Here is a 14,452-nt window from a genome sequence, read left to right as displayed (position 1 = left end):
ATTCTGTTCTTCCACAATTTTTCGATCTTTTTCTCCTTTTTTAACTAACAAGTTTATTTTTTTTTGCAGTTTTAAAGCTTTGGTTTCAATGGCTACTGAAAACCCTTATAGAAGTGAAACCCTAGCCAGAATAAAAATCTCGTTCAAAGTGACAATCCCGCTCACAACTTCTTATACTTTCACCCGAGTGAAAACCCTGCGACTCCCCTTGTATCTCTCGTTCTTAATTCGACAAATTACCACTCTTTGAGTCGTTCAATTATCATTGTGTTAAGTGCAAAGAATAAGGTAAAGTTTATCAAAGGTGTGATACCTCAACCCTCTGAATCAGATCCCTCCTTCTCATCCTGGATGTGTTGCAATAACATGGTGGCATCCTCGCTTGTGCATTTGGTTTCTATTCCTATACATAAAAGTATCATCTGGATGGATAAGGCACTGCATGTCTGGAATGACCTTAAAGCTCACTTCTCGCAAGGTGATATGTCTCGCATTTCTGACCTCAAATGGAGTCATCTTCTCTCAATCAAGGTGATATTTCTGTTACTGATTATTTCACCAAACTTAGGGTTATTTGGGATGAATTAGGTAATTTTAGACCTGATCATGTATGCACATGTAATTCTTTTTCTGTTATTGCTCAAATAAAAAGAGAGGATCAAGCCATGCAATTTTTATGTGGTCTTAATGATCAGTACAATAACATGTCCCTGCTTTACTAAAAAAATTTCTCTTGTTGTTCAGTAAGAACACCAATTTAACAATAGTTTTTTAGTTGCACATATCAAAAACAATAACTCTGTTATTCATATTAATGCTAATGTTGTTACTTGTTCTTTCTATGGAAAATTGGGTCACAATGAAACCATATGCTTTAAGAAAAGTGGTTTTCCTAACCAAGATGGTAAGGGATCAAGATTTGACAGTAATAACAGAAAGGTTTGTACCTATTGTAATAAGATTGGGCACATTGTAGATGTCTGCTATAAGAAGCATGGATACCCCCGGGTATAGATCTCAATATGGTAATTTTTCCCATGCCAACAATGTTGTTGCTCAAGAAGACACTATTGGTGGTCAAGATCAGACTAAAAACGATGGTAGTGGTGACTTTCGAATTACCCAAAATCAGTTTCAAATCCTTTTGGATTTTGTGAAGAATGTAAATGTCTCAAATAGTCAAACTCAAATGAACCAGGTTGGTTCCATTTCTGCTGATCCTTAGGATCAAAATTCGGTTATGACAGGTAATCTTTATAGATTCAAAAATTGTATCTTCAATAAGCATGCTTGAATTCTGGATTCTAGTGCAACAGATCATGTTTGTTTTGCCCTATCTAATTTTGCTTCATATAATTTTATTAAATCCATTATTATTAAACTTCCTAATGGAAATTTTGTTACTACTTCCCACTCTGGTACAATGATCTTCAATGATAAATTTGTTCTTAAAAATGTCAAATGTACCATATTTTTCTTTTAATTTGATTTCTATATCTCAATTGACTACATCTCTTAAATGTGAGCTTATTTTTTCCCCTAGTGAGTGTTTGATACATAATTCATAACTAAAAATAAGATTGGTACAGTTGATGTTGTGGCTGGTCTATATGTCTTCAACAAAGTTGACAGAAATATTCTAAGTTGTGCTACAAAACAAACGAATATTTGGCACCTCAGAATGGGTCATTCTTTGGAAGAAAGGATAAAAGTTCTACAAACTTATTATCCCCATATTAATATTGATAAAAATTACATTTGTGATGCTTGTCATCAAGCAAAACAAAGAAAGCTTTCCTTTTCCCTATGTGATACTAGAACTGTTCAGTCTTTTGAATTACTTCATATTGACATTTGGGGTCCTTGTTCTGTTGTTTCAATGCTTGGTCATAAATTTTTTCTTACTATAGTTGATGATTTTACTAGATATACTTGGATTTTTCTCATGCATAATAAGTCTAAAGTCAGGACTAATGTTACCAATTTTATAACTTATGTTGAAAGTCAATTTTCTACTAAAGTTAAAATCATTTGTACTGATAATGACATTGAATTTTCCATGCATGATTTCTTTGCATCCAAAGGTATTATCCTTCAAACTACTTGTATTGAGGCACCCGAGCAAAATGGCATTGTTGAAAGAAAACATCAACACCTTTTGAATGTCACTCGCGCTTTACTTTTTCAATCTAGTCTTCCTACTGTTTTCTGGTGTTTTGTTGTGCAACATGCTGCATTTCTTATTAATTGCATGCCTACTTCGCTGCTTAACAATGTCACTCCATATGAAAAATTATACAAAAAGTTGTGTGATATTTCTCATCAGCGTGTTTTTGGATGTTTGTGCTATTCTTCTTCCATTCTTGCTCATAGAAAAGAACTGACAGTTGTGGTGTTCTTGGTGTTTTCCTTGGTTTTAAACCTAATACAAAGGGTTTCCTCCTTTTTAACCTAAAAAATCACAAAACAAATTTATCCATAGATGTTATTTTTCATGAAAATTGTTTTCCTTATTACTCCAAATATGTACAAAACAATGATTCCAATAGTCTCTCTTTGCCTATTCCTAGTCATTATGCCAAGACTTATGATGATCTTTGTTTTGTTAGAATTGTAGGTCTTAAACAAGAGGAGGGGGGAATTGTTTTCAAATGTTTTGAAGGTATGAAGAAAGTCAAAGAAGAATCAAAGCCAAAGGACTCAAAGAATACAATAAGAAAACAGTTTTAGTTGATTTCTAGAAATTCAACCGGTTGTTTTTACGATTCAACTGGTTGTTTATATTAGTAGAGTGTGAAAACAACTAAAAACATATATGCAAGAGTTAAGGGAGAGAAAGAATCACACAAGCAATTTTACACTACTTCATTCTTAAACCAAGAGCTACATCTAATTCCCAAAAACCTTTGGGCATCCACTAAGTAATCAAAAACCAGATTACAAACACACAACCACCAAAGAAATGATCTTGATCCCCTCAAGAACACAGACTTCCTTTGGCACACCAAAAACACACCACGAATCAGAATACCCTTTGACTCTGTGAACAAAAGTTCTTACAAAATTGCAAATCAAGAAGAAATAGGATTGATCACACTTGGTACAAATCAAATCAAAGTACACAACAAGTCCTACTTCACTCTTAGAGAAATATCCAAAGCCTTAAGCAATCTTGGAGAAAAATTGATTTCAAAAACTGATCTTGTAAGTCATATGCTAGGAGCGTATAACAAAACATTTGTACTCCAATTAGCAGTTGAAAACATTTATTATAAAAGTCAAATCAGTTTCAAATCATTTAAAGCAGATTTAACAAACTTAACAGAATTGTGTTAAGACGGTTAAAAAAAAGTCGGTTGTTTTGTCGAAACAACCGATTGAATTGGTTTGACAACAAAGTCAACCAAATTCAAATCTACCAAAACCAGTTTTAAAAACCTTAAGTATGAAACAACCGATTGAAACAATAAAACGACTGGTTGTTTTTCTGCTTCTTCATAAAACCCTATTTTTAAAAAGATTTGAATTAAATCAACTTTTGGATTCTAACTAAGAGTGAATTAACAAATTCAAACTACCCCATAACACACCCAACTAAGCTACAATCAGCCTTCAAGCAATCCATGGAGATTTGGAGTCATCAAAGCTCTTCTTCAACAATTTAACTGCAATCTGAAAATAATGTTCATGATGTTTTATTTGATGATACTGTTAAAACTAATGCTGAGATTAAACAAAATGAGAATGTTACTACTTAGCAGAAGAATGCCAACTTATTTACAAGACCTTGAGGTATCCAATATCAGTAACAACACGGTAAATACTAAATACCTAATTCATTCTTTTTTAAATTACAATTCTTTGTCTAATAATTTCTAACATACAATCATGCTTATTTCATCTACTAAGGAACCTCGAAATTATGAGGAAGCTGTTATGCACCCATCCTGGGTCCAAGCAATGAAGGAAGAACTTAACACACTTGAAGATAACAAAACCTGGTCTATAAAGTTAAACACAAAGCAGATGGCTCTAGTGAATGCTACAAAGTTCGCTTGGTAGCAAAAGGCTACACTCAAATCGAAGGACTTGATTTTTTGGACACTTTTTCTCCTGTAGCAAAGTTAACCACTCTTTGATTACTTCTTTCCTTGGCAGCAACTCACAACTGGACCTTAAAGCAACTTGATGTTAACAATGTTTTTCTACATGGGGAATTAGATGAAGAAGTATATATGGTTTTGCCTCCAGGACTTCACTCTTCATCTACAGATATGGTTTTTCACCTCAGAAAGTCGCTCTATGGCCTCAAACAAGCAAGAAGGAAATGGTATGTTAAACTTTCAAACTTTCTAGTTTCTCATAAATATAATATTTCCATTGCTGACCATTCTTTGTTTTTGAAACATGATGGCAATTACAACAATTTTGGTCTATGTGGATGACATTTTCCTAATTGGGAACAACCCCATGGAGATATCTAATATAACAAATTTGTTGAATAATTACTTTCATATAAAAAACCTTGGTGATTTAACTTATTTTTCTAGGCATTGAAGTAGCACGCAATGCCATTAGCATCCATTTAAGTCAAAGGAAGTACGCCTTGGATTTACTCAAAGACACTGGAATGCTTGGTTGTGCTCCTATACCTACACCTATGCTTCACACATCAAAACTATTAGAAACCAAATGTGTCCCTCTTATGACAAGGAAGCCACTGCATATAGGTGTCTCATTGGACATCTTATCTATATAACAAATATGCGGCCTGACATATCTTTCTCGGTAAATCTCCTCAGCCAGTTCGTCTCCAAATCTACAAATGAGCAACACTAAACAGTCATGCGTGTTCTTCGATATCTGAAGAATGCTCCTGGAACAAGTATATTTTTTATAGCCAAACTCTTATTTAATTAAAAGCTTATAGTGATTCTAATTGGGCAACATGTCCTGAAACTAGAAAATCTATAACTGATTTTTGTTTATTTGGGAGAATATCTTATTTTTTGGAAATCCAAGAAACAACAAACTATATCAAGAAGTTCATCTGAAGTTGAGTATCATGCCCTGGCTTCCACCACCAGCGAAATTCAGTGGATCACATATCTGCTAGTTGATCTTCACATTAAGCATCTGCAACCAGTCTTGCTCTATTGTGACAATCAAGTTGTAATTCAAATTGCAAACAACTAAGTGTTCCACGAGAGGAAAAAACATATCGAAATCGACTATCACGTGGTGAGGGAGAAACTCAACACTGGGCTTCTCAAATTTCTTCCAACATCATCCTCTCTTCAAGCTGCATATTTCTTCACCAAACCTCTTCCTACAACTTAGTTCAACATTTTGTTTTCCAAGCTGGGAATGAGAAACATTTACTCCCAACTTGAGAAGGGTTGATAAAATATTTCCTTTTTCTTTTTTTTATTCTGTTTTTTGGTCTATTTTTATTATTATGTTGTGGGTTTGTTATTTTTTTGTTGGGTCTGTAATCAGTTTTGGCTCATAAGCTCGGTTAGTTAGTTTTGCATTTCTTTGAATATAAGACATTGCTTTACTCTTTCTTATCACTCATTGAATAATATTTAATTTTCATACGACCGTTCTTATTCTTCTCTTCTCTATTCTTCATCACTTCTTTGCTTCTTTCAGAATCATCAGATTTTTTTTCTCAATTTTTGTAATTGTCGCTGATATCTGTAAATACCTTATAATTTTTTTCATCTATAAATAGTCCAAATTAAATGTGAGTAACATTCCTTATATATATATGTACAAAGAAGAATGTACTTAGAGAAAAAAATATAATTATAATTATTTTTCTGATAGATTAGATTCGATAGTTCATATCATTTAGAATTAGGTTAAAAATCTTTTAGATATTTTCCTTTTAACTATTTGAAATGTGTTTTAATAACAAAATTATTATAAAACTCTGAATTTTATACAAAGATTAACTTTAATAATATTATTTCAACAGATTTAAAGTCGACATAATTATTAATTAAAAAATATTGAAATTATGATTAATTTTGTTGAATATGTGTTTATTTTATTAATATTTTTAATCATTAATATTCTTAATACATAATAATTTAGAATGTTTCTTAATTATTTTCTTAAATAAATTAAACCCACCCACACAAAGACAGTGGTGATCTGTATCTTCTGTTCATGGAAGGAATAAGAGATTTTTTTTTTCTTAAAAAAGAAAAAGCTTATTAACTTTTTGTATGCCGTGGAATAGAATCATCTTCCTTCCATTCCACCGCTTCATTTCTTCCTTCACTGTTACGTAATTCTCTTCCGATAATGCCCTCACCGACAACCACTCCTTCACTCTTACATGTATGCTAAATTACTATTCTACCCCTTCTTCAATTTTTCAACCACCGTCGGTTTCTCACCGACCCACCAACCCTCTGGTTTAAGGGTGGCAATACCCCCATTCGCACGTTATTTATTACACTTTAATATTCAATCTCAAAATTAACAAATATAAAAAAATTTAGCAATTATAACAAGAACATTGAACTAAATCTTGCAAATTTATTCTATTTAGAAAAATTATAAGTTAAACAAATGTATTTTATTATAAGGATTATTGAATTTAGTGATAATACTTCAAGTAACTTGAAGTGAGAACAATTATTATATACTTTATAATAATATTAAACACTAATTTAATAACTTAGATTATGACTAAATTCATATATAAAAAATTTAGTTTTCTTATACTACCATTGTGAATTTTTTATACATTGAACTAATTAAAAATTATATTAAAGTACATTTTAACAAAATTGTTAAAAAAAATAGTTATATCATGCATAATAATTTATGTGTAGATAATAATACAAAATAATTATATTTGTAATCCATTCAAATTAAATTTGTAATATAGAGAGAGACATTAATTCATCCTTTATCTTCCATATTATTCTCTTTTATGAATTTACATCATAACATTTTTAGTATATACCACATTGTGATTATATGTATACATAAGCAACTAACTAATGGGGTTGTTTTGTCCAAATTAAATTAAAATGTGTATCTCCATTTTTTAAGATAAAAAAAAGTTTATCATCTTTCCCAAGCAATCTTATGATTTGGTGAGTAATCTTTGTATTAGCAGGTAAAATACCTATTTTCATATATTAGTCAACTGATGCAACGTCCTTTTCTTTTTCTATATTATTATTTTCCATGCCACTTTTAAATTTTTAAATTTTTAAGTATCTTTGTTTTTTAATATTTTTTTGGGTAATTTTTGCTGCTTAACTTGCACTGTCAAGGAATCCAGCTTTCTTTATAGTTGCTAAGAACATTGAGGAGGCAACAGAACACAACACACAGAGAGAGAAAGAGAAAAATCAACATTGTTTTGTTCTTCAGCAACATTCTCTGCTCACATCCATGGCTTCCAAGCTCTTACTCGTTACTATCTTCGTTTTTGACTTGATTGCTTTTGGACTGGCCGTGGCTGCTGAGCAGAGAAGAAGCACAGTGAGTTTTCACTTTTCAATTCACTCTTTTTTTCTCTAAAGCCGAAGCAAAAATCTGGGTGTGAGTTTAGAGATGTTTTTTATTTATGGGTTTGAGAAGAATAGAGTGATCAATTAATGGATAAACTCAAAGATCATTTTTTTTTCTGTCTTTCTTGATTGTGGATGAAACGAGAAAATGTGGGCAAAGCTTGAATCTTGTATATTTCTTTGGGTGGACTAAAATTTGGAAATTTGTTATTGGGTTTATCACATGTTAGCGTAAAGGCTTCAAAGAACCTAACTCTTAATTTTAGAGTTCCTAGTTTTTTTTTTCTTTCTGATTTGGGCTTACCCAGATCTGTTTACTGTCAAAAGTGTGATCTTTCTTTTAAAATAGTTGTGAATGTGATATGAATACATTTTTCAATAAACTATCTGTAATTGTTGCTGTTGGCATTCCATGATATGCCAAATTTTGAACCTTTTCTCCCTTGGGTGAAGTGCTTCATTGATGTGATAGGTTTTGTGATTTCTCTGGTTATGTTTGTGAATAGAGATCCAGATCTGTATATACATGTTACTGTCGTGTTTGTATGCAAGAGAAAAGTTCTGTGATGTGAAGCCTCAGATCTCTCCTTTTTCTTCTTTTAAACCTCAAGATGTATCAAATGTAGGAAAATAGTTCGTTGGAATTGTGTCATTGAAATTCCAATAGGAAACATTGTGAATCTGTTTTTGGTTGAAGGTGCCATATGTTCTGCAATAGCTTTGAACTGTACTTGCATATTCATATGATCGGTTATGAATTTATGAGTACTTAGCTAACTCAGGTGTTTCCCTAATGCATAGTGGCAACTAATGAATGCTTAGAACTAAGCATTCAAGGGTTTTCTTTTTTCAACTCTGGTTGGTAACTCGTGGTTCAGGCGAAGAATATTTAGTTATACAAAACCAAAGACTCGTTTAGTTTTCAAAATTTTCACCAACTGATTGTGAAAATGTAATGGCAATCCCTTTAGCAGTGAGGAGATATATGATCATAATTCTTCATCTGGAAAGAAATAAAGTTGTTATAGATTTGAGGTTTGAATATGGTCTCTTGTAAATTATGTGAACCACTCACTGCTAGCCCACTTCACTCCTAATGACTTACAAGTGATGATTTTATGCTTAAGATGCAATGTTTTAAGTTTTAACCTTTTTATCTCCTACATAACAAAACATCTATCTTTGCTTGAATTGGCAGGCTAAGATTGTGCAGGACAGCGATATGAATTATAATTACTGTGTGTATAACTCTGATATAGCTACTGGCTATGGGGTCGGAGCATTTTTGTTCCTCTTGGTTAGTCAAGTCCTGATAATGGTGGCAAGCCGATGCTTCTGTTGTGGGAAGCCTCTAAACCCTGGAGGCTCAAGGGCTTGTGCAATAGTCCTTTTCATAATCTGCTGGTATATTATCATTCTTCAAAGAACTAACAATAGTGAATTATAGATATCAAATCTTAACAAAATGTAGTGTGTTAAGACGTTTTTATATCCTGTAAATTTGATTAAACACCATAATAAACTGAATTTACATTGCCTTTTATTATGGTATTGAACACTTGAACTGATATGATAGCATTTGTTGGGAAACTGTCTCCATCAGGGTGTTTTTCATTATAGCCGAGGTGTGCTTGTTGGCTGGATCAGTGGAAAATGCGTATCACACCAAGTACAGGACCTACTTTGGGGACAAAAGCCCATCATGTGAAACAGTTAGGAAGGGAGTTTTTGCTGCTGGTGCTGCTTTTGTTTTCTTCACTGCCATTATTTCTGAATTCTACTACATCAACTACTCAAGTGCCAGGGAAAGCTTCCAACCTTATGGTGGCGGGGAGACTGGTGTAGGTATGGGAACCTACAAATGAGCTTGTTAGTTAAGAATTTTAGAGCCTGGATTTTGTTGCATTTGTTGTATTTACAGTTTAGCTACTTTACTAGAATGAATGTATAAGTTGTACCTTAGTAATTTTTTGTTGTTACCTGTTGTGCTATGTTATGGGTGACTGATTCATTGCCTCTTTTTTACATTTTTGGAGTTCTTTGTCATGTATACATATATCAACAAGACAAATAATTTCTTCATTTATATTGTTTCAAATGTTAGTAACTTCATGGTAGAATCAATTTCCTTAAAATTTTTTGTAGTTTAACATGTGATGAATTTCACACTCTTGGTGGTTTAGAGAACCTTGTACATTAACATTCACATGTAGTAGTACATCAGGGGGCATAAGGCAGCTGCTGCAGCCTGCAAGTTTCAGTTTATAGCATGTGCTACCATTGCCATGTTAGAAATTGTCATTAAAATAATAATCTTCAATAGTATTTCAAATGGGTTTGGTTCCACATTGTTTGGTTTTAATTACTCTCTAGAGTGTATATCTACTTTTGACTCGAGCCTTCAAACAAAGATAAACAATTTAAATCTTTTAAACAAAGCTATATATAGAAATAAATAAATTATATAAATCAATACGTATTGAAAATATATATTAAAATTAATATTTACATTAATATATAAACTTATAATATTTACAAAAAATTAAATTTTAATTCAACAAAATAAAATAATATACGGACACATGCTATTATATATAAAGAATATATAATAACTTTAACTTTTGATTAATTTTTATAAATGATAAACACTATTTACAATGTAAAATAAAATCAATATATCAATAAAAAAAGTTAAAATATCCTAATTGTAACAAAAAATAATATAAAACTTAATTATGAATAATTTTATTCTTAGTATTTCCTTCTCTATCATCTTTGAAGGGAATTATTTCAAACCTAATTCATCAACAGGAAAAATAGAAAATTTCATCTTCAAATGAATCTCATCAGTTTACATCAATTTCTACCTCTTCAAAAGTATCTCATTCACATTTGTTTTCATTATTTTCCATAACTATTGCCTTTTTATAGAAGAGACACTGACCAAGATTTTCTCTAACTTTGAAATTTTAATTTATTTGGCTAGGGTACTAGTTCAATGCATACTCAATGTTTTTTAATATTTATATTTATGGTATGTATATCATTATATAATAAAATACCCTTTTTTAGTTTCTTGTATATTTATAAAGCCCAATATTTGTTATGGTGTTTATCCCTTTTAAAGAATGCGGTGCTACACATTAATTATAAATGAGTAACTGTCAAATTAATGAGGCTAATTCTCCTTAATTGTGATCTACACTCATCATTTTTTTTAAAACCCAAAATTTTCCTTTGGTAACAAAATACACCCAATTCTGGTGGCCCTTCAGTTTTTATAGGTTCTTACTCTTAAAATAAGTTAAGATTAAGAATAACCAAATAAAATTGTTAATTTATTACTACATTAACGTACTACAAAATAATTTTTAAAAGTTTCAATTTTAAAATACAGATAATTTTAAAGTTATTACAAATGTATTTAATTGTTTTAATGTCACCTTAATCGTTGTTCCACATATGCATTTACTTTCATCAACTATTATTGTTATATCGATATTTATTATTATTTCCTTTTATGGATTGGGCAACCCAACCATCCTATGGAAATACCCATTTTAAAAAAATGATTATTAGTTAGAAATTTGAAATTTGCTGGATCACCTTTTTATTTTCCTCCTCTTTCATTTCATGTTTTTCTTTTTGTGTCCTACTTATATTACTCTAAATATTTACATTATATTATTCAATCTATATATATAGGTATATACATCTCATTTAATCAATCAAGTTATTATATTATAAAATATTCTCCCTTTATATAAGAACTTTTAGATATATATACATATAAAAATAAAAAGATTTCTAAATTTTTCTCTACTAATTCCTCAATTCCTAAATATTGAGATCCACTAGTGTAAGGACCTAAAAAATAACTACAAGTGGTATATTCTAAATGACATCTGAATATTTTATTATTAAAGTAAAAAAAAATATAAATAAAACAAATCAGTTATTCAAGTTTCATTTTAGAAGAATCATCATCCCTAAACTTCCTCTTTTTCTTTTCTTTGTCTTTTTTATAACCTTTTGAACATCTATGTCATCAGAATGGCGATCGGAATCTGCCATTGGATTCCTACCAGCAAATACTATAAGATTGCTCGATTAGGGTTTTAGACAAAGTAAGTTCATTTTTGCTCCTTCTTCCTTTGAGTCGGTTATGAAATTGTTAGATTATATTTGGTATAGGTTTTTTGTGTGGTGTTCAATTAGGGATGTTAGATTTTGGTATCAGAGTAGGTTATCCTTAGGATAACTTGAGGGTATTGGGTTTGTTGTGTTTATTCTGCTTATAGATAATTGTCTGAGTTGAAATTAAAAATATAGTGAGAAGTTACCAACTACTTTAGATTCTAGTTGGTAGTTAATTAGATATCCATCTAGAAACTATTTATTAATAATAAAAACTACTTTTGATATCAATACTTTTTTTGTCTTTAAAACAATATCTAATTTAGTCAATATAGTAATTAATTATTTTTTGTTTTTAAAATTAATTTTTTTAATGATTTTCTTGTAGTGTAAAGAAATGTCATTTTAATGTTGTAGGTTTATGAAATGAAAATATAAGTTTGAATTGGTGAAAAAATAGGGATGTTACAATTATCTATAGCCTTGCTCCCATGTAAAAAACAATCATTGTAGGTTCTAAAAAAGCCATAGACAACAAAACATGGTAAGCTAGTATTTTTAAAACTTTCAATACAATTATGTAACTGATGTTCATTAAAGAATGTTCTCATATATCTTAATTTATATCACAACACATGAGTCATCACACTTCATCCAATTCATGTACTAAAAAACCAAGTGTCTATAAATATATCCTGTTCAACATCACTCATGCCAGAAATCCACTGACACCAACATTGATAGGTTCCTCTCATCTGGTTGTATATTTCTTGAATTTTGAATTGAATTTACAGAAGCTAGTGGAAGAGATGGGTCAAGGATGGCTCCATTGGAGCTATGGATTCCTAGTAGTTGCATGAAGAGTAGGAAGAGTGATTGGTTCGTCCATATCACTTGGAGAGGTGAAGAACCAAGGTGTCTATCCTAGAGAGATTTAGACAAAGGAATGCTTAAGCTTGCAAAATTGATAGCATAACACTCATAAAATTGATCTTGAAAAATATGAGCCAAGCTACTCCTTATATAGATGTAGGAGGTCGACCAAAGGTTACAAAAAGAGAGGGAAATTTAAATACTAAAGTTGATGGAAGAGGGCCAAGCACAACCTTCCATAAAAGGCAAGAGCCAAGTCAAGAGCGTCTAAGATCAAGCTAGGAGCGTCTAAGACCAAGCTAGGAGCATCTAGGACAAGAAGACCAAGCTAGGAGCGTCTAGGACAAGAAGACTTGGATCAAAGCTATGAATGGGAGAGTGGCATACTAGCAGATATTCCGTGAAGGCCCATCAAGTGTAGTTTAGCTTTAATTGGGGTGTAAATAGCATAGCCATGTGGACAAATTTTTATTTTTCTGCACATTAGAATTAAGGAGGAGTTAACCTTGATTAGCTAAAGGTTTCTAGAAGCCTTCACTAATCTAGGGACGGTTTTGTGAAGCCATGTGCACCCATGTGCTCCATGTGGCCCATGTGCCTCCATGTGCCATTTCTTTACTTTTCATTTGGCTTACATTTGTGTAGCATTTAGGTCATCAAATCTGGTCCTCTTTAGCCTATAAAAAGAGGAGCCTACACCTTGTATTTTCAAGATTAATGAGAGTAATGTTATGCTGCCCACATTGTGCCATACATTGCTTTTGCCTAGTTTCTAGGACCTAATCTTCATCTTCACCGTCTATCAAAGGGCTGGCCGAACCTCCCTTCTTCCATACTCATCATGCACCTTCAAGATCACCATAACTCCTAGGAGGATCTTGCCCATTTCAATCCATAGCTTCCGCACCATTTTTCACAACATCCAAGAGGAGCTCCATGAGAATGTCATCATTTGGTATCATGAGCATAGGTTCTTCAAAGATAAGTAGTTCTTGGTCATTTTCATTTTGAGTTCTTCTTATTTCCTTGTTGTTCTTTACATTCCATATTGTCTTGCTGTTTTTTAATTTTTGCTTTGAATTGGTGTGCTGTTTGGAAATTCCAATCGGTGCATCTTGTTCAATTGTTCTTGAGCAATCTTTGTGCAATTTTTGGTAGGATTCCATACACTTTGTGTTGCTGTTTTTTATTTTAGGTATTTGAGTCCTTATTGCAATTTTATTTGGTTCATTTTATGCTCTTTGAGTCTTTTAATTTCTGAATCTATATGTGTTTTGTCTAGTCATGTTTTTTCAAAATGTCATCAAATCATAGTAGTACTTTGTTTGGCTTATTTGTTTCTTGATTTTGGTCTAAATGTTTGTTTTGAATCTGCTGTGTTTTTTATCCTTTGGTGCCTTTTATTTTTTAGCTTGAGTTCATATTTGTGATTAGATCTACACAAATTCCTTTTCATCAATTCCATTGTGTTTGTCTTTTGGTATCTTGCTGTTTTTTTTCCAGTTTTTACAGAATCCCCTGTTTTACATAACTCTATGCTGGCTGTTTTGTTTAAGAAAATTATTTTCCCACATAGGAAATTTCTGATTCTCTGGATTATGCAAGATTGAGGTGTTACAGAAAAGACAAAAAAAGAATCAGCTCAAAAGAGTCAATAGAAAAAAAATGATAAATATTATAAAAACAATGTGCAAATCTGGCGCTACAGTTGGCGTAACTGAACACTGATTTTAGAAAATTTATTAAAACAAAATGGTTCATGCGTTTGGAGTGAAACCAACGCCAGAATTTAGTAAAGATCTTGAATTATTGGCATATAAATTTTTAGAAGCAAATCTTAAAAGGACAGCTCAGCATAAATCGGGGAAAATCACGTTCTCTGGCCCACAACAATTTTTCAG

The 14,452-nt window shown here is 31.6% G+C and overlaps 1 protein-coding gene across 1 annotated transcript; it reads left to right on the top strand.

The window, feature by feature from the left end:
* Window positions 1-7,197: 7,197 nt before the first annotated feature.
* On the top strand, window positions 7,198-9,639 carry LOC137835297 (uncharacterized). The gene is made up of 3 exons (XM_068643746.1): window positions 7,198-7,512; window positions 8,740-8,945; window positions 9,145-9,639. The coding sequence occupies exons 1-3, from the start codon at window positions 7,423-7,425 to the stop codon at window positions 9,404-9,406; spliced, it is 558 nt and encodes a 185-aa protein (XP_068499847.1). The 5' UTR covers window positions 7,198-7,422; the 3' UTR covers window positions 9,407-9,639.
* Window positions 9,640-14,452: the final 4,813 nt, after the last annotated feature.

Source organism: Phaseolus vulgaris, chromosome 5 (genome assembly GCF_000499845.2).
Source record: "Phaseolus vulgaris cultivar G19833 chromosome 5, P. vulgaris v2.0, whole genome shotgun sequence".
Classification (NCBI taxonomy): Eukaryota; Viridiplantae; Streptophyta; class Magnoliopsida; order Fabales; family Fabaceae; genus Phaseolus; species Phaseolus vulgaris.
The sequence above is the reverse complement of the archived record's forward strand: the minus strand, read 5'-3'. Positions and strand labels throughout refer to the sequence as shown.

Excerpts from the sequence above, each read along its gene's own strand:
- LOC137835297 (XM_068643746.1), top strand. The coding sequence starts at position 7,423 with ATGGCTTCCAAGCTCTTACTCGTTACTATCTTCGTTTTTGACTTGATT. Across the intron at positions 7,513-8,739 it reads CTGAGCAGAGAAGAAGCACA|GCTAAGATTGTGCAGGACAG; the intron begins GTGAGTTTTCAC and ends TTGAATTGGCAG. Across the intron at positions 8,946-9,144 it reads GTCCTTTTCATAATCTGCTG|GGTGTTTTTCATTATAGCCG; the intron begins GTATATTATCAT and ends TGTCTCCATCAG.